Genomic DNA, 26,488 nt, shown 5'->3' with positions numbered 1-26,488 from the left:
TTTCTATCCATTCACCAGATAATGGACACCTAAATTGTTTCCACATTTTGACTATTAATAATGCTGCTTGATCATTTATGTACAAGTGTGTAGAGACATATGCTTTCATTTCTCTTGGATATAAACACAGGTGTGAAACTGCTAGGTCACATGGTAACTATGTTTAGCTTTCTGAAGAATTTCTACCTGCTTTCCAAACTGACTATACAATTTTATTGGAGAAGGAAATGGCAACCCACTCCAGTGTTCTTGCCTGGAGAATCTCAGGGATGGGGGAGCCTGGTGGGCTGCTGTCTATGGGGTCGCACAGAGTCGGACACGACTGAAGTGATTTAGCAGGAGAAACATATAAGGGTTCTAATTTCTTTAAAACCTCACCAGCATTTGTTATCATCTGTCTTTCCATTCGTCATCATTCCAGTGAGTATATAGTGGTTATCTCCTTATGGTTTTGCTTTCTCTAATGACTAAGATGTTAACAAATATCTTTTTCCATACTTATTAGACATTCATATATCTCCTTTGGACAAATGTTCTGTTAAGACTTTTTCTTGGCCTCTAAGATTTTATGTCTTTATTTTGATGCAAATAGATTTCATTTTATTTATCCTATTTTGGGTATTTTAAGACTTCTGAATTTGTAGACTGATACCTGTGAAAATTCTCAGCTTTTATCTCTTTTATCTCTTCAAATATGGCTTCTGAATAATAACTGTCCCTATTTCATCTCTCTTTCTTCAAGAATTTGGATTAGATTTGTGCTAGATCTTCTTATTCTATCTTCTATGCATCTTTAATGTTTTGTATCTTTTTATGTTTCATTTAATTTCTTCTGCCCTATTTTCTAGTCTATTAAGTTTCTCTTCTGCTATGACCACTCTGCAATTAAATATATTTCTCAAACTTTAAAATTTCCATTTTTATATTTTTCCATTTCTAAGTCATTTTATTTGCCTCTTTCTAAATTTCCTTGGTATTTTTATAGCCTCTTGCCTTTTAGCCATATTTTCAACTCCTTCTTTTATTTAATATACTGCTACTGCCAAGTCGCTTCAGTCGTGTCCGACTCTGTGTGATCCCATAGACGGCAACCCACCAGGCTCCCCCGTCCCTGGGATTCTCCACGCAAGAACACTGGAGTGGGTTGCCATTTCCTTCTCCAATGCATGAAAGTGAAAAGTCAAAGTGAAGTCGCTCAGTCGTGTGAGATTCTTCGTGACCCCATGGACTCCAGCCCACCAGGCTCCTCCACCCATGGGATTTTCCAGGCAAGAATACTGGAGTGGGGTGCCATTCCCTTCTCCGATTTAACATACTAAACATACTTATTTCATAGTGTTTGTCTTAAAATTTCAGTTTCTGAAGTCTTTCCCTTCTAGTTCTGCTGTTCATTCTTTCTACTGGCTTTTGCTTACAGTGGCTTGCTTTCTTGAAGGTTTTGTAAATTTTTTTTACTTTTTACTCACATGTTTTGGAACTTTCTCTGGAGAAAAATACTGAGGGGTCTTAGTTGAACATGTGGTCCTTCAGAACATTTATCTCAGCCAATTCCTGGGCACTACCAACCACGGACTCCTTTAAACTACATTATATACTGAAAATTCTTGGATCACCTCACACTGCACATCTGCCTAAGAGCCAGCTATGGTTACAGATTCTCACTGCTAGTTTTTTTCACCTTTATCTTGGCTCAAAGACTTAAAATAGGTAAATAAATGATTTTCCCTGGAGCCCCTTAGTCTAGGTGGGAGGAGAATAGAGTGGGCAATTTATTTTTACTTTACTCCTGCATTAAGAGTCTAGCTGTCTGGGATCCCAGCTTTACGTGGTAGTGGGATTCCTGCTTGGCTCCTCATTTTGAGCAGGCTCAAGCTTCTGTCACTTTCCTTCAGTGTCACTGTGACTGTGAAAACTAAAGCTCAAGTTCATCTGTCTAGCAAAGCCAACAAGAAGACAAAACCAGGAATTTCCCTGGTGGTCCAGTGGTTGAGACTCCACGCTCTCGATGCAGAGGGCCTGGGTTCGATCTCTGGCCAGTGAACTAGATCCTGGATGCCACAACTAAAGATCCAGCATGTCACAATAAAGATCCCATACACTGCTACTAAGACCTGGAGAGGACAAATAACTAAAAAAAAAAGAAGATAGAACCAGGGCTGTAGTTTTCACTCTAGTCCCCTGCTTTGGCTTAATCTTGGCCCTTCAGGTTCTTTCTAACTTCAAAGTTTATAAGTACATTTTAAATTGTATGTTTTTAAACTATATTTGATCCATCATTTTTGTCCCAGTAATTGAAACTAGCTAAATAAGAACCAAGCTACTGATAACTACTGAGCATAAACAGAGTGAGATGCTTAAAAAGAAGTGAGACCTCCATCTTCAGAAATTTTCAGGGTTCTGCAATTAACTATAAAAGTTTATATAGAACCCCACTTGCAGGGTGAACCCAGACTAGATAGGGGGACATACAGGTTTCATCATACTTGCCACATCTACAGGTTTGGTGACGGCTGCCCGGAAGGCAGTCTTGAGAAGAATTCTGAGTATGCTGAAAAGTTCACTAAAAAGAACTGTGCGAGATTATCAATGCACTTCGACTATGTGTGTCTGGGTGGCAGCACTACTCAGGTCTGTGCAATCCATGAAATACATTATTTCTTTGTAATTTAAGAAATCACGAGTCTATGATTTTTAGCTACAACAAAGTAAGTCCTCTCCCTATAGCCCTCTCTTTTTCTCACACACAAGAACAGAATATAAATAAAATGAGGGAAAAGAGAAAATTATAAAATGAATTAAATCTTTTGTGATCAGCAACTACTCAAGGAATAGTTGACATTACAGTATATAGTTGACTCAACATATGAAACTGATTCATCTGAAAATAAAACTCAAAAAACTTTCAACTCTACATGCCGAAACAATGATGATATTTATAGTAAAGAAAAAAAAGCTGATTAGTGCTAACGTCTACAAATATCGGAGTAGAAATCTCATATGGGAGTGGGGTATTGAGAGAGGAATGTGAAAGAAATTAACATCAATGGAATGGCATTTAATAGGAAGGAAGACATGGCAGGTTCTACATATAGCTACTTCATTCAATAAAAATAGATTGATAATGATAAAACTATCTCAGTCTATAAATATTAATAGGCAGTTGCTTTAAATAACTTGCAGACTATCACTGCCGTGAGGTAAATTTTAAATATTTTATGCAGACAATAACAGGAAAAAAAGTTTTTCTAAGGGGAATATAGTTGTGGGGTAAAAAAATCATATTCTTCCATAAAAATATGCCTTTGGCTTCTTTTATAGCCATAAACTCAATAAAAATGAAAAGTGATGCAATCGAACATACATGAGAACTGAGGCTGGGGAAGGTCTGTCTCCATGATGGGAAGAAGAAAAACCAATCGGAATTACATCACATGCTTTATATGAAGTCCATGTGGACATCAGGCACACTTCATCTCGTCTGAAAGTTCTTCTACCACTTACATCTGTGACACAACTAACACCAATAAAGCCTACTCGGCCAAGGAAAACAGCTTCTTTTTCACTGCAGATATGGCCCTCACATCTAGAAAGTGATGTGCTTATTATCATGCAGTTTGGGTTATGAGGTTTGTAATCCATCAGAGGTTAATAAGAAAATGTGTTACAAATTGAGAATAAAGGGGGAGATCTAAGACAGCAGAGTAGCATCTTTGGCAAACTCTGCAGAGGGAGTGGCTAACAGAGAAGTACCGGGGTCAGTAGATGAAAATGTGTGAGTCTAGGAACAAAGCCTTGTATACAACAGGGGATGCCATCATTCTTTCCCTAGTAGGAAAACAATTATTTATACGGTACATTCCATTCTTAAAGCCTTAACAGTGCTGCTGAGGTAACTCATGCTTTTCATAGCCTCTTACATTCTGCCATTACACTTTGATTCCTCTAAACCTTGTGAGTGTGGGTAGAAATTGGACTTTCCAACAGGGGAGAGTTGCACAGCTTGGGAGGTCTCTGAGTCTCAGTTCTCAGGGACAACATGCATGTGCCAGAGGGCTTGAAAGATGCATGTCTTTTCATCCTGACTGACTATATCTGGTATCCCAGGCTTTGCACAAGTTGCGATTCTAAACTCTGCCTTTACATTTTTGAAATTCACCTTCTATTATTTCAAAAATGTTATGTCATGGCTATTTATGATATCATATTTACAAAAGCAATTTAGGTCTTCCCTGCTACTTCATCTAATCACAAAGCTTGCAAGAGGCCCTACCAGTCCCAGGCATCTGCTCAGCAACAAAATGGAAGCACATGCTATTTCATGGGACTGCTTAAAATACTTCCTTTCCCTCCAACCTACTGTCTTTACTCATTTTAATAATTAATCCAAGCAGCACTCACTTTGCATACAACATTGTTTCTTTATCAGATTCTCAGCTAATGTGGAAGCTCCAATACTTTGGCCACCTGAAGCAAAGAGCTGACACATTGGGAAAAAACCCTGATGCTGGGAAAGACTGAAGGTAAAAGGAGAAGGGGATGGCGGAGGATGAGATGGTTAGATAGCATCGCTGACTCGATGGACATGAATTTGAGCAAACTCCAGGAGATACTGAAGGATGGGGGAGCCTGGCGTGATGTAGTGCATGAGGTCCCAAAGAGTCAGACACAACTTAGTGACTGAACAACAACAATGTCAATTTTTCATTGAAACATTTAAAAGTATTTCAACACACTTCTATCTCTGAAAATGAGTCTGTATATATCACTATTAGCTGCCTTTATTATATATTTCTGGGGAAGGAAATGGCAACCCATCCCAGTATTCTTGCCTGGAGAATCCCATGGACAGAGGAGCCTGGCGGGCCACAGTCCATAGGGTTGCAAGAGTCAGACACGACTTAGCGACTAAGTGATGATAGCAATTATCTATTTGGAGCAAATAGTTACACACAGAAATTGAGATTGATGACAAGGAATCAAATGCTGAGTTAATTGTATCACCAATGGGTCATGAAAGTACTTTTCAGCTAAAATTTCAAAAATATAAGCAAATGAGAACATAGATACTCTAGGAGCTATTTTTTAATGATTAGGTTGACTTTAAAACTTTTAAAATCTTTTTTTTAATTAAAAAAAGTAAGCTTCCAAGTAATTAAGACAGAACACATTTAGACCTCTATTAAAGTAACAGATCAGTGGGCACTGCCAAGCCTGGCACCATCGTAAACCCTGAAGATTCTGCCTCTCCAGAAAACCTGGTAAAAGAAAGGGCACTCTTAAGCTTTCTATATGTTGATTACAAGCCACAGGCAGAAGTAACAATATACAGCTGCAATTTTCAGATTTAGTTTCAAAGAGTTCTAGTCCCCTCCTTGTGCAGCATTTCATAAGAATTTCTGAAGTGTTCCTCTACCATGACTCTGAGTTTTTGTGAACTATTAAAACAACAGTTTCTGAAATCAACTGTCCCTGCATTAAACTTACCATTTTCTGCTAGATGGGATCCAAAGTCACCTTATGATTTCCGTGTCTACCACCGCTTCAGTAAACCAAATGAGTTTAACAATTACATTTCCATTTCCCAAGTACATTTCAGAATCTCTAGATTTTTGCAACTTAAATCTAATATTTATTTTTTGAAAAAGTCTGTAATTTCATATAGACTTGAGTTCTTCCTACTTCCTTAACTGTATAGAATTGGGGATAGAATGGTGTTTTCACATATCCTTCTAGGTATGCTCAGACACAGATTGAGTTGGCAATCTTCCCCAGACCTATCACTGTAGTTTCACCAATCTGATTATTTTGATCAAAACAAAAAACAAAACACTAACTTTAACCTTGCACAACTTGCATTATTCCAGCCAGAAATGAACTCTCCTCCCATCAAGTCTTCAGGGTGGTATTTTGAGTACATTTCTTACTTTCCCAACTAAGTGGTAAGGATTGGGAAATGGGAAATATTTTGAACATGCACAACTTTTAGTGCCCCTTTGGGGACCACAGAGCTCAAAATCCACCATTGAAAGCTTTATCCATATAATCCTGCATATAAACAAAAGAATTCAAGAAACTCCAGTGGTGACACTAAACAGTTTCCTTGTCAATGTGTGTAAACAACTATTGCACAAATTAACTCCTCAGATATCTGTGATGTTCACAAGCAACACATTCATACAAAGTTTGTAGAAAAGTTATCCAAATAGGCTACAATGGACCATGAAGTACACTAGCAATTCAATTTTCAGTTCAGTTACTCAGTCGAGTCCCAGCTATTTATGACCCCATAGACAGCAGCGCTCCAGGTTTCCCTGTCCATCACCAACTCCCGAAGCTTGCTCAAACACACATCCATCGAGTTGGTACTGCCATCCAACCATTTCATCCTCTATCGTCCCCTTCTCCTCCTGCCTTCGATCTTTCCCAGAATCAGGTCTTTTCCGATCAGTCAGTTCTTCGCATTAGGTGGCCAAAGTAATGGAGCTTCAGCATCAGTCCTTCTGATGAGTATTTGGCGTTGATTTCCTTTAGGAAAGTGAAAGTCACTCAGTTGTGTTCGACTCTTTGCGACTCCATGGACTATACTGTCCATGGAATCCTCCAGGCCAGAATACTGGAGTGGGTATCTGATCCCTTCTCCAGAGGATCTTCCCAACCCAGGGGTTGAACCCAAGTCTCCCAGGTCTCCTGCATTCCATGTAGATTTTTTACCAGCTGAGCCACCAGGGAAGCCCAATCCTTTAGGATTGACTGGTTTGATCTCCTTGCTGTCCAAGGGACTATCAACAGTCTTCTTCAGCACCACAGTTAGAAAGCATCAATTCTTTAGTGCTCAGCCTTCTTTATGGTCCAACTCTCACATCTGTACATGACTACTGGAAAGACCATAGCTTTGACTACAAGGACTTTTGTCAGCAAGGTGATGTTTCCGCTTTTTAATACACTGTCTAGGTTTGTCATAGCTTTCCTATCAAGAAGCAAGCATCTTTTAATTTCACCAGCTGCAGTGATTTTGGAGCCTGAGAAGAAAAAAAATCTGTCACTGCTTTCACTGTTTCCCCATCTATTTGCCATGAAGTGATGGGACCAGATGCCATAATCTTAGTTTTATGAATGTTAAGCTTTAAGCCAGCTTTTTCACTCTCCTCTTTCACCCTCATCAAGAGGCTCCTTAGTTCCTCTTTGCACTTAATAAAATTATTAATATATTTGATTATATTTCTTCAATAATAATGGATATAGTCATCGCCTACTTTTTTGACTCGGGTGCTTTAACTGCAGAGTTTTGTTTAACATTTTGAGTCACTCTCTAAGTTTTGCAGTGATGTCCCCACTTCATAGATAGGAAAGTGTGGCTGAGGGACTTAAGTCACTCCTGAAGATCATGTAGCTATCAAGGGCAGGTTAGAAATCTGCCAGAGTCTGCTTCAGTCTTCAGCCTGCACTCTTTTCACCTAACTCCTTTTCTCTCCTTGAACATCCTTCCGAATTGACCACTCTGGAAACCCTTGAAAGTAACTAACCATTAAAAGTTAAAACTAGCTCAAGGATTGATGGTGCCTCAGAAGACTGTGAGATAATAAAGGCCATCACTTGCTTCCTGAAGACCATATACATGTTTTATTCACCGGGACACAATCTATATTGAAGGACAGAGTTTACAAATTTCAAGGCATTTTCAATTGTACAAGTGGCTTGAACTATCTTCTACTGATATATGACAGGATAGGGTGGGGAGGAACAGTTTGAGCCAAAACAATCATTTCCCCCAATCTTCATGGATTCACTCAGATCTGTACATCTGGTCTTCATTCCTGGAGTGATCTGGCCATTGTCTGCAGGCCACCCTACTACTGTGCTTGTGGCATGTCAGCTCAACTCTCTAAGAGGAAAGGACTGCAAAAAAGAAACCAGAAGGGAGAACTTAGCAAGGAAACCTGCTCTGCATTTTGTGGCCATCACTAAAAGCAAGGGGTTACATTCAAATACACTGGACATTCTCCTTCTCATATCTCTACTCCTTGATGAAAATTTTTAGTCAAAATCTCAACATTAACTTACAGATGGAAGTTGACAGAAGTATAGCATGGTTTTTGTTTTTCCTAGAGAAACACATGTACACATACATACAGAGTAAAGTAAACACTAGATATTATTTCTCTCCTGTAATTTTGCAAATTCTCTGCAAAGACTATCCATGTATTTCACAACTGATAAAAACCATAACCATTACTTAAGCAGTTATCCTCTCCACTTCCCACTGCCTTCTCACAGAAGTGCGCATCACTCAACTCTGCTGCATTTTATAAGGCAACAAACAGCAAAACCTAGAATAAGAACAGGGGTACTTAAGAGGAAGTGGTAGGAAAAAAATAATTTTAATTGGTGTGGTTATTGTCTTCAAAAATAAAATGGCTTAAATAGAGGAATAAATAAAAGTATTTCGAAGTCTCTAAAGGCCAATTGGGCTGCTCATAAATTAAATAATTCTGCATATATAAAAAGAACAGATTTTCAGGTGATTTGTCCATTTGCAACTCAAAGTTTCACTTTGAAAAATACAAGCCAAATTCTTTAAAACTAGCAATACTGATAAAAAGTAATGGAAACGATTACTCTAATAATATTTCATAAATATTCCACAGCAATAGGTAACAATAATTACACTCAACAACAATGTCTCACATGACTGAATGCTTTCTAGAGATCAGTCAAGGGAATAAGTATTTTAAATGCATAATCTCCTGGAATTGTCAAAGCGACCCGATGATGAAGGTATTTTTCTTTTTCTTATCAGTATTTCATGGATGAAGAAACTGAGGCTCACAGAGATTGAATATTTTCAGCAAATGATAGTACTGGGACTCAAAATCAGTACTGTCAAATACTATATTAAAACCAAAATATCTTCATACCATTCAAATCAGTTAAATTGGCTTCCAAGATTAACCTTTCATCACCTTCCAGGAATGGGCCAGAAATTTGGCAAAGACAGAAACTTTTAAAAATAGCAAACTTATGAAATCTCAGGAAATTTGGAGAGCAAAGACTATTAAAAATAAATGTTAATTCCCAAGACAGAGGAACACTGAAAGAATTCATTAGAAAATCCTGAACCCCTTAGTAAGTAGAAATTCTACCTAAAGTTTTATCTGATTTTTCTGGAATCTATGCTTTTGAACTAAAAAATTTCCTCATTCTTCTTTATTGTCCATATATTTCATGTATCACATAAAGCAGATTATGTGAGTATTTGGGGAAAGTATGTATATAAACCATAACTTTCCAGTCACATTAAGAATATAAAAGTTTATAACTTTGGACTATACATACCTTGGTTTTCATGAACTTGGAGTGACTTTTGTAAACCTCTATTTGTTTTATCTCTTCTTCACGGTCCTCAGTGTTCAACACACCATTGGCTTTTAACATCTGGATCTCATCCTCAAGATCCCTTATGTTTCGCTCCAATGAAGCGATTTTTGTGTCCTGTTGGTAAAAAAAAAAAAAAAAGAGAGAGAGAGAGGGAAAGAAAATTGCTTTTTCAATATTACCAAAACAATTTCAGAAAGCAATTTATTCATAGTAATAGATTAACTATGGTGTACACACAGCCCTGAATTCAGAACAATTTACTTTTTTCACCTCTGAAGATCACTTGTGAGATTTTTTTTAAGCTCCCAATAAACAGCTTATGTCAATGCAAGACAGAGAGTTACCTAGATATGTTTGTTGCATATCTAGCAATCAAATTAATAAAGAAATTGATAAAAAGTGATCTAAAGTGTTAAAAACAAAAATGACATTTAAGAAGACAAATTTATAATTTCAGAGACAGTTTACTAGTGAATATTTTCGAGTCTACTTGTACACACAAAAACAGTTTGTTCATGTGTGTATTTTGTGGCTAGTTTTATAAGGCATGCTTGGAATTTGACTGTGAAAGAGAAGGAAATTAAAATCTACTAATGGGGGAAAGGATTCTCATCTAAAATATAGACATAAGTGAAGTTAAATAACTGAATCATGACCTAGTATGACTGACACACTAAATATTGAAAATTATAGCAACTGGAAATAATATATCACATCATGATTTACTTGGCAAGCAGACAGCTTCCTGTGTGACAAAAAAAATCACTATCTTGAAGGGCATTTCTTACCTATTGATTTACAGAGTTAAAAAAAAAAAAAACTAGAAATATTACACTCAAATGTGGGGTTAATTGAGGACAAATCATAGATAATTTTCTTTAAAGAAGGAAATGACAGATTCCACACACAAGGTAGAGTGTAATAAGAAATGATGCATTAGAAGGAGAGGAGAGGAGAGAGGAAATGCATTATAGAGGGAAAAACAGTTCTTCAACCTCAGGTATTAAACTCAAATCAGTGCTTGGAATGAAACACACTGGAAGTTTGATGTCAAGTTTTCTCACTGTCACATCTCCCTGCCATTTTATTGTGTAGATTCAAGGAGGTTGTATTACATTTGCAATTGGAAGTTAATGAAAAATGAGCCACTAACCCATTTTTTTTAAACTAATTCATTTTTTTTAGAATCTAAGAAACTAAAGAGTTCTAAAAGTAAAGACAATGAATGGGCTATTCTATTTATAACAACTCAGAAAAAAACTTTAACAATTATGCGTGTCCTGATTTTGTGGCTACTTTCTATTTCACTTTCCTATATTACATGCCCACTGGCATGTTTCATTATCATGAACATTGCCATTACTGTTAAAAAGGAAAAATGAGAACCAGCAGCAGCAGCACTGAGCTCCACTGTGTTCCCATACCTGGGTGCTCTACGTGCTGAAGACACACACACACACATAAAAAGCAAGAAGATAAAAGAAAATGATTTTGAAATTTGCAACATTATTATGGAATATTACATTCCATTCTGTAGTATTTCATTTTCCTTTTAAAATAGTATTTATTGTATCTTTTCACTTATAAAAGTAATATACTTGAAATTCACAAAAAATGGAGAAAATTCCCTATATTTCTATCATCCAGCGATAACTATCATTTTTTATTTATAGCCTGCAAGTCTTTTTCAATGTTAGATGCATATCTGGTAATCTTGTATATTGCCAATTTGAGTGAGGAGAATGTTAGAGACTAAATGTCTAGGTGCCTCCAAAATTTATATGCTGAAGCTCTAATCCCTAATGTGATTATATTTGGAGAGGAGGCCTTTGGGAGGTAATCAGGATTAGATGGAGTCATGAGTATGGAACCCTCATGATGGGATTAACGCCCTCATAAGAAGAGATACTAGAGAGCTTGTTTTCTCTCTCTGTCATGTGAGAACAGAGCAAGAGGGTGACTCTCTGAAAGCCAGGATTCTCACAGGAATCCAACCATGCTGGCACCCTGATCTTAGACTTCCAGCCTCCAGAACTGCAAGAAAATAAATTTCTGTTTTTTTTAGCCACCCAGCCTGTGGTATTTTCTTATAGCAGGCCAAGCTGATAAATGTAGGGAGTCCTTCTTAATGACTCATTTGAATTCCTTTTTTTTTTAAATTTTGTTTTATTTTTAAATTTTATAATATTGTATTGGTTTTGCCAAATATCGAAATGAATCCACCACAGGTATACATGTGTTCCCCATCCTGAACCCTCCTCCCTCCTCCCTCCCCATACCATCCCTCTGGGTCGTCCCAGTGCACCAGCCCCAAGCATCCAGTATCTTGCATCGAACCTGGACTGGCGACTCGTTCCATATATGATACTATACGTATTTCAATGCCATTCTCCCATATCATCTCACCCTCTCTCTCTCCCACAGAGTCCAAAAGACTGTTCTATACAGCAGTGTCTCTTATGCTGTCTCGTATACAGGGTTATTGTTACCATCTTTCTAAATTCCATATATATGTGTTAGTATACTGTATTGGTGTTTTTATTTCTGGCTTATAAATAAATGCCCCTGCTGCTGCTGCTGCTAAGTCACTTCAGTTGTGTCCGACTCTGTGAGACCCCATAGATGGCAGCCCACCAGGCTCCCCCATCCCTTGGATTCTCCAGGCAAGAACACTGGAGTGGGTTGCCATTTCCTTCTCCAATGCGTGATAGCGAAGTCGCTCAGTCGTGTCTGACCCTCAGCGACCCCATGGACTGCAGCCTTCCAGGCTCCTCCGTCCATGGGATTTTCCAGGCAAGAATACTGGAGTTGGGTGCCATTGCCTTCTCCGATGAATAAATGAGAGTCATTTTAAATCAACATTTTTTCTGACTATAAAATTAAGCCATGCTCATTACAGAAAACTTGAAAAGTCACAGAGATAATTATGATATCCACCTCAATCTCATCACCCAAATATATCCACTATTAACTATTTTATTTACCTCCCATGAAGCCTTAAGACTATATTATTTCTTTAAAACATAAAGATATCTATTAAAACATTATCATTAATCTATTAAAACATTAATGTAGATTTCTGCTCTTTACTGAGATACAAATTTTTCAGCATTTACAAATATCTAAGTACAATTTTTACAAGAACTTACCTGTAAGTTAAGTGTGAAAGAAATAGACAACATTCCTGCTTTTTAATATAAAATCTCCTTTGATTTCAGATTCAAGTCTAAATTGACATATTTATATGTATACATATGTGTATACATATTTACATGTATACATATGTATTTATACATAAGTATACACATATGTATATAAATATACGTGTACTGAAATATACTTTGTAGTCCCATATTTTAAACTTTATTTCTTGTTGCTGCTGCTGCTGCTAAGTCGCTTCAGTCATGTCCGACTCTGTGCAACCCCATAGATGGCAGCCCACCAGGCTCCCCCGTCCCTGGGATTCTCCAGGCAAGAACACTGGAGTGGGTTGCCATTTCCTTCTCCAATGCATGAAAGTGAAAAGTGAAAGAGAAGTCGCTCAGTCATGTCCGACTCTTAGTGACCCCATGGACTGCAGCCTACCAGGCTCCTCCATCCATGGGATTTTCCAGGCAAGAGTACTAGAGTGGGGTGCCATTGCCTTCTCCTTATTTCTTGTTAGCACTTGTTAAAGTTTCATCTCAATCATGCAGACAAGGGGAAAAGCAACCCTCAGCTTTCCTCTCAGTCAACTTCTAAGAGTTTAGTTAGCAGTGACCACAACTGCTAACTTCAAAATGGGTTAAAAGGAGCTTTTCACTGGACTTTTAAAAATTACACATTGCTAAAGAAAGATCAGAATGAAGTCACATAGAAACATAGAAAATCCTTTTGATCTATACATACCTGAGTTAAAATTTCACCAAATTAGTAAAACACGTTTTTAAAATAATATTTTAATTTTACTAATTTTCTTAAAATAAGCAGCCTCTTTTTCCTTCCAAACTTTTTTCTTTTAGTCACAGATGTGCAAGAACATCAAAAGAAAATAATGAAAGAAAAAAAGATGATAGAGAAATGGATATTGTAGAAGTTACTTTAATAAAGATCTATTTTTCTGTCCTTATTGATATTTCTGTTCTTATAGTAAGAAGTCCATTTCAAGAACTCATAACCAAAATCACAAGCATGGAGAAAAGGAGATGGAAGAATATCAGCAAGATCTAGGGAAGATAAAAGATGCAAAATACAAACGTATTAGATGGTGCATTGATTCTGCCCTAGAAGATATTCAAAATGCTGAGCCAGAGAAAGACATAAGAAAATATAAGCATGAAAAATTAAGGCAAAGAAAATGACTGCCATGGTCACAGCTGCTACATTGCTTCAGTTTCAGAAATTCAAAGAGAACAATTTTTTTTTTCTTTTTCAAAAATCTCTAAAGCTAAGATAAATCACTAAAAACATGTGTTTAAGGAAGACTATAGAAGAAAACTATCTCACATGTCCTGATATGGCTCAATGTGGTACATAAACATTGCCTTTCAAAACAGAGGGCTTTCCTGATAGCTCAGTTGGTAAAGAATCAGCCTGCAATTCAGGAGACCCCGGTTCAATTCCTGGGTTGGGAAGATCTGCTGGAGAAGGGATGGGCTACCCACTCCAGTATTCTTGGGCTTTCCTTGTGGCTCAACTGGTAAAGAATCAGCCCGCAATGTGGGAGACCTGGGTTCTATCCCTGGTTGGGAAGATCCCTTGGAGAAGGGAAAGGCAACCCACTCCAGTATTCTGGCCTGGGGAAGTGAATGGACTGTATGGTCCATAGGGTTGCAAAGAGTCGGACATAATGAGCAACTTTCACTTTCAAAACAAATACAAAATGCACATGCTCAGTAACTCAAGCACTAGTGTACAACAGAGAGAAAAAAAACTTAAGTGAAGACATCCTCAAAGTGGAATTTTAGAAGGTAGAGCAATATTTTACTCTCAATCACCAAAGAATCTTCATCAGAATATCTTTACATATTATCTATAATGGATATTTTAAAATAATTTATGTAGTGATTTTCAAATACTCATCTAGATTGTGTTTCACAAAGAAGCAAGCTCTCAAAGCAGATAATTCTAGGCCTTCCTTAGAGACAGAGAAAGTGAAATAGAAACAGCTTTTCCTGAAGTTCACAGAAACCAAATGCTCTGTGAAAAGGGGCCTGCAGGGTCAAGTAAGTTTGAGAAATGATTATTGGGGATTCCCAATGCATATTAGCATTAATCATTCTGCAAGGTCCTACAGCAAAGCATTCTATTTACTTTGAGTTTTCCAGTGTTATTACTCTAGAAGTCAATTCTTGGGGGGGAAAATAGAACTTTAATGATCACGTTAAGCTCAGGGTTATATACGGAAGAAAAGAGTCAAAACAATGATTTGGATTCTTCAAAAGAAAACTTGCCATGATTAGCCCCAACTTAAAATAATCGAGGGCTTAAATATTCACATCACCTTGTCAGCTTCTGTCACTCAAGTCATTTACTGAGAGCCTGCTCTGAACCCTGAGCAGTGAGAGAACAGGCAGACTCCCATGCTCCCTGAACTTGCCGCTCCATGTCTCAGGTGACATTTTTCAAGTAGTCTTGGGATAGGAAAAGCATGAAATTGTTTTGCTTTTATAATATATTTTTGTTAAAGACTGCAGGAATGTTAAAGATTGCAGGGGCTGAAAACAACTGAAATGTGTTTGCTTCATTCCCCATGAGTTAGAAAAAAATGTCTGAATTGAATAGCTCTTTAAGTCATTTCTTTCCACATACTCATAAAATACTTGTAATAATACTTTATTTTATACATACAGATCATAACTCCTACTGAAAGATTCATGTCCAAGACTATTTTATATCCATCATTCAAAAGATGCAAAATAGTTATCTGAGGACCAACTCTTTGCGACCCCGTGGACTGCAGCCCACCAGGCTCCTCTGTTCCTGGAATTCTCCAGGCCAGAATACTGGAGTGAGTTGCCCTTCCCTTCTCCAGGGGATCTTCCCAACCCAGGGATCGAACCCAGGTCTCCCACACTGCAGGCAGATTCTTCACCAGCTGAGCCACAAGGGAAGTCCAAGAATACTGGAGTGGGTAGCCTATCCTTTCTCCAGTGGATCTTCCTCACCCAGGGATCAAACCTGGGTCTCCTGCATTGCAGGCAGATTCTTTACTGTCTGAGCCACCAGGGACACCCTTCTGATGGGCAAACAATAAATCACTGGAAGTGAACCCCTAGCAATCACCTACCTAATGGGCCCAGCCTGGTAATTCTGGAATCAGCCATGAATACTAGCAAGCACACGAGTGCAGGGACTATAGCTGTAAGGATAGATGTCAGGTGGAAAGACTAAAATAAATTTATTTCATCTCTGCTTTATTATATATATATAATATCTTTGGATATACATAATCTTTGGATTTTTCTAGGACATGTCTGCTATAGTTGATAGTAAATTTAGATACAAGAAGTTCTCTCAGTCATTCAACAAATGCATACTGAGCATCTGCTGGGTACCAGGCACCAGATGTGTGAGATACCAGGTAGATGTGAACAAGATACGTGGGCACCCTTACCTCTCTACCATGGAGCAGTCTATATCCTTGTTACACCGTGTAGTCTACAGACCATAGCACTGACATCACCTGGGAGCTTTTTAGAAATACAGACTCTCAGGCCTCAGCTCACAACTACTGAATCTGAATCTGCCCTTTCATAAGGTCCTTGTGTGACTTGGGTATTTTAAATGAATTTAGGTGTCCAGCTTACACAAAGAACAAGACGAATCAATGTAAAAGAAACAAGAACAACTTTACTGGTCAATTACATTTAGAAAAACATGAAGCTATTCTCCAAAGATATCCAATTTGGCCTAAGTGTACAGCAACTCTAGGAGTAAACTTTCTGGAGCAAATTTGCCAGTAAGGATGCCTTTATTATCCTTTTTGTGTTTGTCAAACATTATGTTCCTCTTAAACACCAAGAAACAGATTTCAGCTCCTGTCTAGGAACTGTGAACACTGAAATGGTGAGTGGGTGGAACATCAAAAAAGCAGTATCATTTAGTCACAAAAAGTAACAATTATGTTATTGCTGAGTGTCACAATGTGCTTTCCTTTCAATTACAGGAAGAATTACTAGTTTCATTTTAATATCTGGCCAGGAAAGAAAATACAAGTTTTTTTTGTTGTTGTTTTTTTAAAGAGCATGGAACTCTCTGTGATCACATAACAGTCTACGGACATTAATCAACAAAAATAGGGCCGAATGGTTTAAAGAGAAGATGTGATCTAATGTTCAGGAAACATCCTTACATAATTATATTACACTTTATTTAGAATAAAATTCTAGACTATTATTACTGGATACCACAGAGGCTCTTGAAGGCTTAACTTTTTAAAATCATCTAGTTGCAGCTGCAAACATAACTGAGCAGTCCTCAGTTCAGTTATCTGAGTAATGCCCTGCTTTTTGAAGGATTTATTGTGTGGGGTTCACCATGGTTATGTGAGCCCAAGTTAAGTACTCCAGAAAGAAGTCAACTTGGGCCTACGGCAAGTTAGGAGAAAAAAAACAAAATTTCAAAAACTCTTCTTCCTGAGCCTTATCAAAATATACAAAGATGATGACCTAGATTAGAAGATGACAACGGACATGCTGTTTTTTCATGTTGTTTTCTTGTTTGTCTGTTTATTCAGATGGTATCTAATTCTTTAGAACAAAATGTACAAGCACAGAATTAGGTTGGGCTAGTTCAAAGTAAAAGCAGTTAGGGTGCTTTGATGTTTCTTTTCATGGTCTCACTTGCCTACTTCTGACTCATTCTTCATGAAATCCACTCCCTAGGAATGCATCATTCTGCTGTACTGTCTCTGGGCACATTACTAATGACCCTCAGGGAGAAGATGCATCGCTGGTGGTTCTTGACGGACACACTGTGACCTCTGAGGTTTTCGTCTCCATGTATTAATTTGTTGTGGAGGTTAACAGACTCGTATCTAACAAACAGAGCTAAAATAAAACAATCCAACTAACTCTTGCTGCTGCTGCTGCTAAGTCGCTTCAGTCGTGTCCGACTCTGTGCGACCCCATAGACAGCAGCCCACCAGGCTCCCCCGTCTCTGGGATTCTCCAGGCAAGAACACTGGAGTGGGTTGCCATTTCCTTCTCCAATGCATGAAAGTGAAAGGTGAAAGTGAAGTCACTCAGTCGTGTCCGACCCCTAGCAACCCCATGGACTGCAGCCTACCAGGCTCCTCCGTCCATGGGATTTTCCAGGCAAGAGTACAGTCACAAACCTGAATGCACACCCTGCTTCAGGTTTTTATGTCTTTGGGCAAAACACCGAGCTCCCCTTAAATAAGACCATGCTCAAGAGCAGGTTATGAAAATTACAAGTGATCTGTAATGCATGCAAAGTATCTATCATGAAACTCCCTCAGGGGAATAAAGGGTTGCTGTTATAGGCCAACAACAGTATAGTAAGTCCCTATCCACTCCCAGTTCCGTGACATACACATGTAGAAGACAGTAGCATCTATTTTCAATCCACCTTAATGACTATATTCCTAACCTTGCTAATCCTATAACCTGAGGTTGTGATGAGAATAGAACGAGTGACAAGATGCACACCTTCCAGGATAATACCTACCACACAGTAGGTCCTCTATCAAGATTCCCTTCCTTCCTCTTTCTAGCTGTAGTGTGTATCTATTTCTTTTTAACTATCTGCTCAACTTCTTCCCCATTTGGGAACTACATCGCCCCAACTCCCTGTGGTTTTAGTGGGGTTTTCCAGTCTGACCCTTGATGACAAGCACCACCTCTGGACACTGAATGATCCAGGGGTGAACTCATTAAGCCATCAAGGCCAAGCAGAGTTCTTTGAGGGAACTGACACAAAATCAAGGACCTCTCCTTTTCTGAGATTATGAATGATAAGAAAAATATGGGTCTGTGGCTGGTTCATGTCTTCTTTGATACCATGTAGTAAGAATCTGCCTAAATCATGGGGCCCTTATAACATCATTTGAACAGCAAGATACAGCTACATCTGAATCATACACTCTTCAGAATATTAAAATACAATAGCAGAGTTTCAGTCACTTGTAACTAGAAAGCATAATATACAAGAAATAGTGCAAAAGATAATACTAAAATATAGTTAGATATAGCCCTGTGTAAGAACACAGAGAAGTCAGAAATTAAATTTTAATTAATATAAGTTAAAGGAATAAGAGAACAAGTATGGACTATGTAGGGATTCCCAGGTGGCATAGTGGTAAAGAATACACCTGCCAATGCAGGAGACATGGGTTCAATCCCTGGGTTGGCAAGATCCCCTGGAGTAGGAAATGGCAACCCACTACAATATTCTTGCCAGGAAAATTCCATGGACAGCAGAATCTGGTGGGCTACAGTCCATGGGGTTGCAAAGAGTTGGACATGACTGAGCATGCACATATGGAATATGTATCAAGGAGGAGTAAGACAGGACTGATTAAAAGTATAGATCACTTTTAGTTGCATTGGAGTAGGAAATGAAAGAAAGATGGAGATGAATTGATAAGCACTCTTCAGAATCAAGCTAAGAGTGTATACTTGAGTCTGACTGGGAATTATTTATAAGCTGGTAAAAAGAATGCAATAAGATGGCCTTGGAGAAGTTAATAATAAAACCTCAGTTTTCAATTCAATCCCAAAGAAAGGCAATGCCAAAGAATGTTCAAACTAACACACAATTGCACTCATCTCACATGCTAGCAAAGCACAAGTGAGGCTAGAGAAGGTAGAGGAACCAGAGATCAAATTGCCAACATCCGCCGGATCATAGAAAAAGCAAGAGTTCCAGAAAAACATCTACTTCTGCTTTATTCACTTACACCAAAGCCTTTGACTGTGTGGATCACAACAAACTGTGGAAAATTCTTCATGAGATGGGAATACCAGACCACCTTGCCTGTCTCCTGAGAAATCTGTATGCAGATCAAGAACCAACAGTTAGAACCAGACACGAAACAAAAGACTGGTTCAAAACTGGGAAGTAGTGCATCAAGGTTGTTTACTGTCATCCTGCCTATTTAACTTATATGCAGAGAACATCATGTGAAATGCCGGGCTGGATGAAGCATAAGCTGGAATCAAGATTGTGGGGAGAATTATCAATAACCTTAGATATACAGATGACACCACCCTTATGGCAGAAAGCAAAGAGCAACTAAAGAGCCTCTTAATGAAGGTCAAAGAGAGTGAAAAAGCTTACTTAAAACTCAACATTCAAAAAACTAAGATCATGGCATCCAGTCCCATCACTTTATGGCAAACAGATGGAGAAACAATGGAATCAGTAAGACACTTTATTGTCCTGGACTCCAAAATTACTTCAGATGGTGACTGCAGCCATGAAAGTAAGAAGCTTGCTCCTTCAAAGAAAAGCTCTGACAAACCTAGACAGCGTATTAAAAAGCAAAGATATTACTTTGCTGATAATGGTGTGTACAGTCAAAGCTATAGTTTTTACAAAGTCATGTATGGACGTGAGAGTTGGACTATAAAGAAAGCTGAGTGTTGAAGAATTGATGCTTTTGAACTGTGGTGCTGGAGAAGACCCTTGAGAGTCCCAGAGAGATGAGATCAAGAGATCTCCCTGCAAGGAGATCCAACCAGTCAATCCTAAAGGAAATCAGTCCTGAATATTCATTGGAAGAATTGATATTGAAGCTGAAGCTCCAATACTTTGGCCACCTGATGTGAAGAACTGACTCACTGGAAAAGATCCTGATGCTGGGCAAGATTGAAGGCGGGAGGAAAAGGGAATGACAGTAGACAAGATGGTTGGATGGCATCACTGACTCAATGGACATGAGTTTGAGCAAGGTCTGAGCGATGGTGAAGGACAGGGAAGCCTGGCGCACTGCAGTCCATGAGGTTGCAAAGAGTCAAACACAACTGAGTGACTGAACAACAACAAAAGCTAAAATGGAAGTTGAGACAGTAGAGATGATGGGTCATTTGCCTAGCAGTGAAAGAATTCTCAGATACAGCTGAGAATCAAGTATAGAAAAACTAGCAGCAGTACTGCCAGAGGAAAGACAGGTTAATAAAAAAAAAAAAAAAAACAAGAAAAAGTTATGGAAATCATGGAAAAAGTTGCAGAAAATTAGCAAGTGAAGTTTCAAGAAAGAAAGAAGGTCAAACAAAGATTTGAAGACACTAAAGACTAAGAAAAAAAAATTAGAGTATTACTGGTGACATGAGGGCAGTTTCAATGGAGTCATATTATAACTGGAAACTGAATCCCAGTGTTTTAAGTCGGGGTGATTGTGGAGACATTCAACAGCAATACTGCATGGGGCAAGAACCAACCAGAACAGCTGCCACCTGGAGCACTGCAACCAGGTCTCAGAGTCCCTGCAGGAGCAGGGGATAACTCTTTGCTGAATTTGGGGTAAGAGCTAGAGTGGGAGGCGTACTCTGAGGGTTTGGGATAACCACGGAAGTATTTCAGTATTTTACAATCATTATAGCTATACCTATGCCTCTCAACTGAGTATCAGCCCTACATACAAAGCTGCTTTAATTAATATTGAAAGTTTCTTACATTTCCAATGCATGGAAGGGAGCAATGGTCAATTTAAAACTGTATCCATATGTCTGTGCCACAAACTAACATAGAGCCTCTCCAGTACCAACCTGTGAACTGGGTGCATCAGAAACTGGTTTTTTGTTGTTGTTTGTGCCTGTGTTTAACAATGACTTGGCCTCCAAGGACATTCCCTTTAAGGATGGGATGACACAAAAATCAGTATTTATTTATAAGTTTCTCAGGTTGGGAAAAGAAATCAAAGGATTTTCTTTTCATCTATGTTTTCTTTCCCATTTATGTTAAATAAATATATTTGGATTATCTGAATATACAGAAAGGAATAGCACAGGACAGAAGCAAACAACGTTTCTCCATTCTGGTATTTAAAAATGAAGTTAATACTAATAACATCAGCTCATGTGTATTATTAATTAAGGCAAGCACTATGCTAGAAAATCTCATTTAGTCTTGCCCATAACCCTATGAAGTAAGTATTTATTTTACCCATTTTATAGGTCACAATACTTACAAAAGGTAATTAACTTGCCTAAGATTTTCTCTTTTGTTGAAATAACTTTCTGGGCTCAAGAGGGTGCCACATCCACACACCAAAATACGTTAACTTTCATGTCCCTGTAAATGTTCTACCGGACCAGAAACATAGTATATCCAGTCAGCCAATCACCAGACACTAAGCCAACTGTATACTTATTTCCTTACTTGTTGTTACTTCAAACAAGGTGGACTATGAGGTCCTAGCAAATCAGATACTCTCTATTTTTCTCTTTCTTGTTCTTTATTCCTTATCCTAGGAAAGTTTCCTACCTTCCACCTTATTTTGCAGTTCTCCAAATGGAGACTGTCTGCTTCATGATAAGACTTCATGAAGCATTTCCTTGTATCACCTGAATTTTCATCTCTAATCATTTTTAAAAAAACATCTTTCATAAAACTAGAATGGTTCCTTCCATAAAACTTCCCTTGACTAGGAGTGAGGAAGCCACACTGGGACCTTGCTGTCCCTGGGATAATCTCAGGAAAGACTGGATCGAGAGATAGTCAACCACCTAGAAGCAAGTCTACTTTGGTTCTTTCTTCCACATAGTACTTATAGCCTTTAAAGATGACAGAGCAAGGTCAAAAGAAAATAATGACGATGCTGGAAAGAGAAGAAGAGGAAGAAGAAGTTTAAGAAACTGCTTCCAAATGACAGGAGTAGCCCCTCGATGTCTGCAGCCTGCCCTCCCAAGAATGGATCCATGTCATCTTTCACAAACATCTGATTACAAACAGGGCTGATTTCCCAGAAATTCAGTGAAATACTACTTTGCAAAACTGTGAATGCATTTCAGAGAGGAACAAAAAGATGGACACCTGACACTTCTGTTCTCTTCCAACTCTCTTTGGGAAAAGATAAGGTGAAGAAGTTCTCCTTCTGGCTTTCTAGGACCTTAACTTGCTCTCCCATTTCTTTTAACACCTCCCCGAAGTCCCCAATAGTCCTGGTTTGAGACCTCATTCTAAGGATCTCCAAAACATAACACAAATCCTTCTACATTCAAAACGCTTATCTCATGGAAAAAGCAACAGGCGGCAGAGGAATTCAGGCCACCCCAAGTCACCAGCGTGGCCTGAGGGATGTGGAAACTGGACCATGCCTTAGGGATGAGGCATGAGATGGCCGGTACACTATCATTACTGAAACTTGAAGGGGGGTTCACTTGAGGCCTGTGGTTAACTTCTCAACTCTGCTGGAGGGGGGCACACGCCAATAAGGAAATTGCAGTCCCTAAATAAACAATAAGCTGGGAACCTGAGCACCAACAAGGGAGAAGGCAGGGGCTGCTGGCCTGGGCAGAGCTGGCCGCGAGGGAGCAAACAAAGCAAAGATTTAAACTGCAAGAATGCCCTGTCAATTCAGACTCCCCAGGCAGGCCCTTTGAGAGCCCAAATTGCCAGTCACCAATCCTTCAGATTTGGTAGAATTTTTAAAGCAGGACACTTTGTTCAATCCTTTCATTTGCCAAATGAGAACAGTGAGAGCAAGAGGGGACAAGTGATTGCCAAGGGCCCAGCAAAGTCCCGGATCATGTATTACACCACAGGCCTACGGGAGTTACTGTTTTTTCTCCACTGATTTCTGATTTCAAAGATACTTTTAAAATCTTTCCACATGTAAACCTTGTGTGTATGCAGAGCTAAGACTCTGCCTGAAATAAGCTTGTTAAATTCTTTCTCTCCAGTGGTCCTTGCTCAAAGGTACCTCCCCTTTTTTACAGGTAAAATTCCATTTCCAGACTGAAAAGGACTAGATGGACAAGCAGAGAATTCCTTGAGTATATAATGTATGCCAGGATTTTCCCATGTCTTAAATCCATTTTAATCCCCATCACAACTCTATGAAGCCTGGTATCATGGTTCCATTTCACAGAAGGGAAAGCTGGACTTCGGAGAAACAACAAGTGGCAGAACCATATTCTCAACTTCCATACATAATATAACCTTCTCCACTTTGGAGTCTTTAGTTCAGAAAAAGAAATCAGAAGAAACTGTTTAAGATTTTTGATAGATGATTTTTCTTTCAACAAACTTATTGCTGTTTTTCCTAAATAATAATTCCTGATCATCCCTATAAGATGAATGCACATTATTGAAAACATAAGAACACAGGGGGCAAAAGAAGAAAAAATCCTATATAATCTCCACTTATAGAATTAATGTCAAGAATCTCTAGAATTAATGGTACGTTATTTTCCCCAAACTTTTATTTCACACTAATAAATATAACCTCTTTATTAAAACTAACTACCATAAACCTCAGAAATGCATCTCCTAGTTGGTTATTCTATAGCTCATTTTATATTTTAATCTTTGAGTAATCAAAGTTATTGATCCTTTTGTTTGTAATATCTTCACTTTTTAGCAATAGCTTTATTGATATACAATATATATACCATAAAATTCACTCTTTTAAAGTGTACAATTCAGTGCTTTATGTAACCATCACCACAAACTAATTCCAGAATACTTTCATCACCCCAAACTGCTGTACCTATTAGTAGTCACAACTGTTTCTCCTCTCCCCCTAGTTCCTAATCTACTTTCTATCTCTTGATAGAAACCACTGATCTACTTTCTATCTCTATAGAGTTGCCTATATTGGACGGTTCATATATATATATGGAATCATATAAGATGTGTCCTTTCACAGCAGGCTTCTTTCATTTAGCATAATGTTTCAAGGTTCATCAATGTTTTAGCATGTATCAGATCAAATTGCTAACATCTGCTGGATCATGGAAAAAGCAAGAGAGTCCCAGAAAAACATCTATTTCTGCTTTATTGACTACGCCAAAGCCTTTGACTGTGTGGATCACAATAAACTGTGGAAAATTCTTCAAGAGATGGGAATACCAGACCACCTGACCTGCCTCTTGAGAAACCTGTATGCAGGTCAGGAAGCAGCAGTTAGAACTGGACATGGAACAACAGACTGGTTCCAAATAGGAAAAGGAGTACGTCAAGGCTGTATATTGGCACCCTGCTTATTTAACTTATATGCAGAGTACATCATGAGAAACGCTGGGCTGGAGGAAGCACAGCTGGAATCAAGATTTCTGGGAGAAATATCAATCACCTCAGATATGCAGATGACACCACCCTTATGGCAGAAAGTGAAGAAGAACTAAGGAACTTCTTGATGAAAGTGAAAGAGGAGAGTGAAAAAGTTGGCTTAAAGCTCAACATTCAGAAAACAAAGATCACGGCATTTCGTCCCATCACTTCATGGGAAATAGATAGGGAAACAGTGGAAACAGTGTCAGACTTTATTTTGGGGGGCTCCAAAATCACTGCAGATGGTGACTGTAGCCATGAAATTAAAAGACGCTTAGTTATGACCAACCTAGACAGCTTATTAAAAAGTAGAGACATTACTTTGCCAACAAAGGTCCATCTAATCAAAGCTATGGTTTTTCCAGTAGTCCTGTATGGATGTGAGAGTTGGACTATAAAGAAAGCCGAGCATCGAAGAATTGATGCTTTTGAACTGTGGTATTGGAGAAGACTCTTGAGAGTCCCTTGGACAGGAAGGAGATCCAACTGGCCCATCCTAAAGGAAATCAGTCCTGAATACTCATTGGAAGGATTGTGCTGAAGCTGAAACTCCAATAGTTCGGCCACCTGATGCAAAGAGCTGACTCACTGGAGAAGACCCTGATGCTGGGAAAGATTGAAGGCAGGAGAGGAAGAGGACTACAGAGGATGAGATGGTTGGATGGCATCACCGACTCAGTGGACATGAGTTTGAGTAAGCTCTGGGAGTTGGTGATGGACAGGGAGGCCTGGCGTGGTGTAGTCCATGGGGTCGCAAAGAGTTGGACACAACTGAGCGATTGAACTGAACATGTATATGTTTGGTTTCTATTTCATTAATTTCAGCTTTTTTCTCTATTTTTTATTTCTCCCACTTTCTTATGGTTTCATTTGATCTTCTATTGCTTTTTAAAGTCTTCTCTCAACCAAACTGAATAGTTTGTTCTTCTCCAGATATGTCTCATAATTTCCAACCTCCTTGCCTTTGCCGATATAGTTTCTACTGTTTATAAAGAATCCCTCTACCCTCTTTCAAAATCATGCCATTTTTTTCAAGGCTCTTCTCAAATGCAATCTTCTCCAAAAAAACATTCCCTGTTCCTTTCTTATTTAATATCCTCTGAGCTTTTGCAGCCCATTTTGCTGTTCTTAGGTCAGTATTTAGATCCTGGCTTGTATAAGAGCCCTATTCCTTCCATTAGCCCCTTAAAGACTGAGCGCTCACTTTTTCTGAAAGGCCCACCATGGTGCTGTGCACAAAAAAGCTGCTTGGTAAGCAGTGGTATTTGTAATTCAAATTCATGAGTTATATTCACACAAAATAAACCTGTTTATAGCAGGAATTATAAATTAACAACTCGAACATTTAGAGTCAAACACATATATGAAAAGTTTGAGCAGAAAAAAGTTCATTTAAAAAAAAAATCTTCCCTGCTTCTAAATGACAACCATATATCATCCAGAGCTAACATTTAACTTGACATTTTGCTTTTTCTGGCTATCACTTAAAACCCACATTTTTTCCCCTTATTTAAGGAAAATAGTTAAATGGGACAAGGCTTTTTTTTTTTTCAGCTGAAAGATGAGAAGATGAAGAAATTGCTCAAGAAAAAATAAGCTAAAGGATAATTTCTTATATTGTAAGTGGATAGTGCACATCAAAAACACAGGGCTTTGCAAGTTTAAATGAGTTATGCTCCAGGTTGCTATAAAGGCTTCAGGGCAAGACTTAAAACCCAGGAAAGAGAAAAAAAACAAAACACAGGGCATATGTTGGCTGTAGGGTACATTATTTTGGAGGCCCATTTGCAGGGTTGATAACATACACATGTAAAAATGATGAATCTTACTTTACAGCACAAAGTACAATATTGCAGCTTACTAAAAATATCAAATAGACCTCTTGAGCTCTCAT

At 38.4% G+C, this 26,488-nt stretch overlaps 1 protein-coding gene across 8 annotated transcripts in view; it reads right to left on the bottom strand.

Annotated features, from left to right (window-relative positions):
- ERC2 (ELKS/RAB6-interacting/CAST family member 2) overlaps positions 1 to 26,488 on the bottom strand; it is a 980,761-nt gene that overhangs the window by 658,459 nt on the left and 295,814 nt on the right. For all 8 annotated transcript variants that reach the window (XM_024982903.2, XM_024982905.2, XM_059879783.1 and 5 more), the window contains 1 exon segment: positions 9,334 to 9,489. In XM_024982903.2, coding sequence (XP_024838671.1) covers positions 9,334 to 9,489 — 156 coding nt within the window.

Source organism: Bos taurus, chromosome 22, assembly GCF_002263795.3.
Source record: "Bos taurus isolate L1 Dominette 01449 registration number 42190680 breed Hereford chromosome 22, ARS-UCD2.0, whole genome shotgun sequence".
Lineage (NCBI taxonomy): Eukaryota > Metazoa > Chordata > Mammalia > Artiodactyla > Bovidae > Bos > Bos taurus.
The sequence above is the reverse complement of the archived record's forward strand: the minus strand, read 5'-3'. Positions and strand labels throughout refer to the sequence as shown.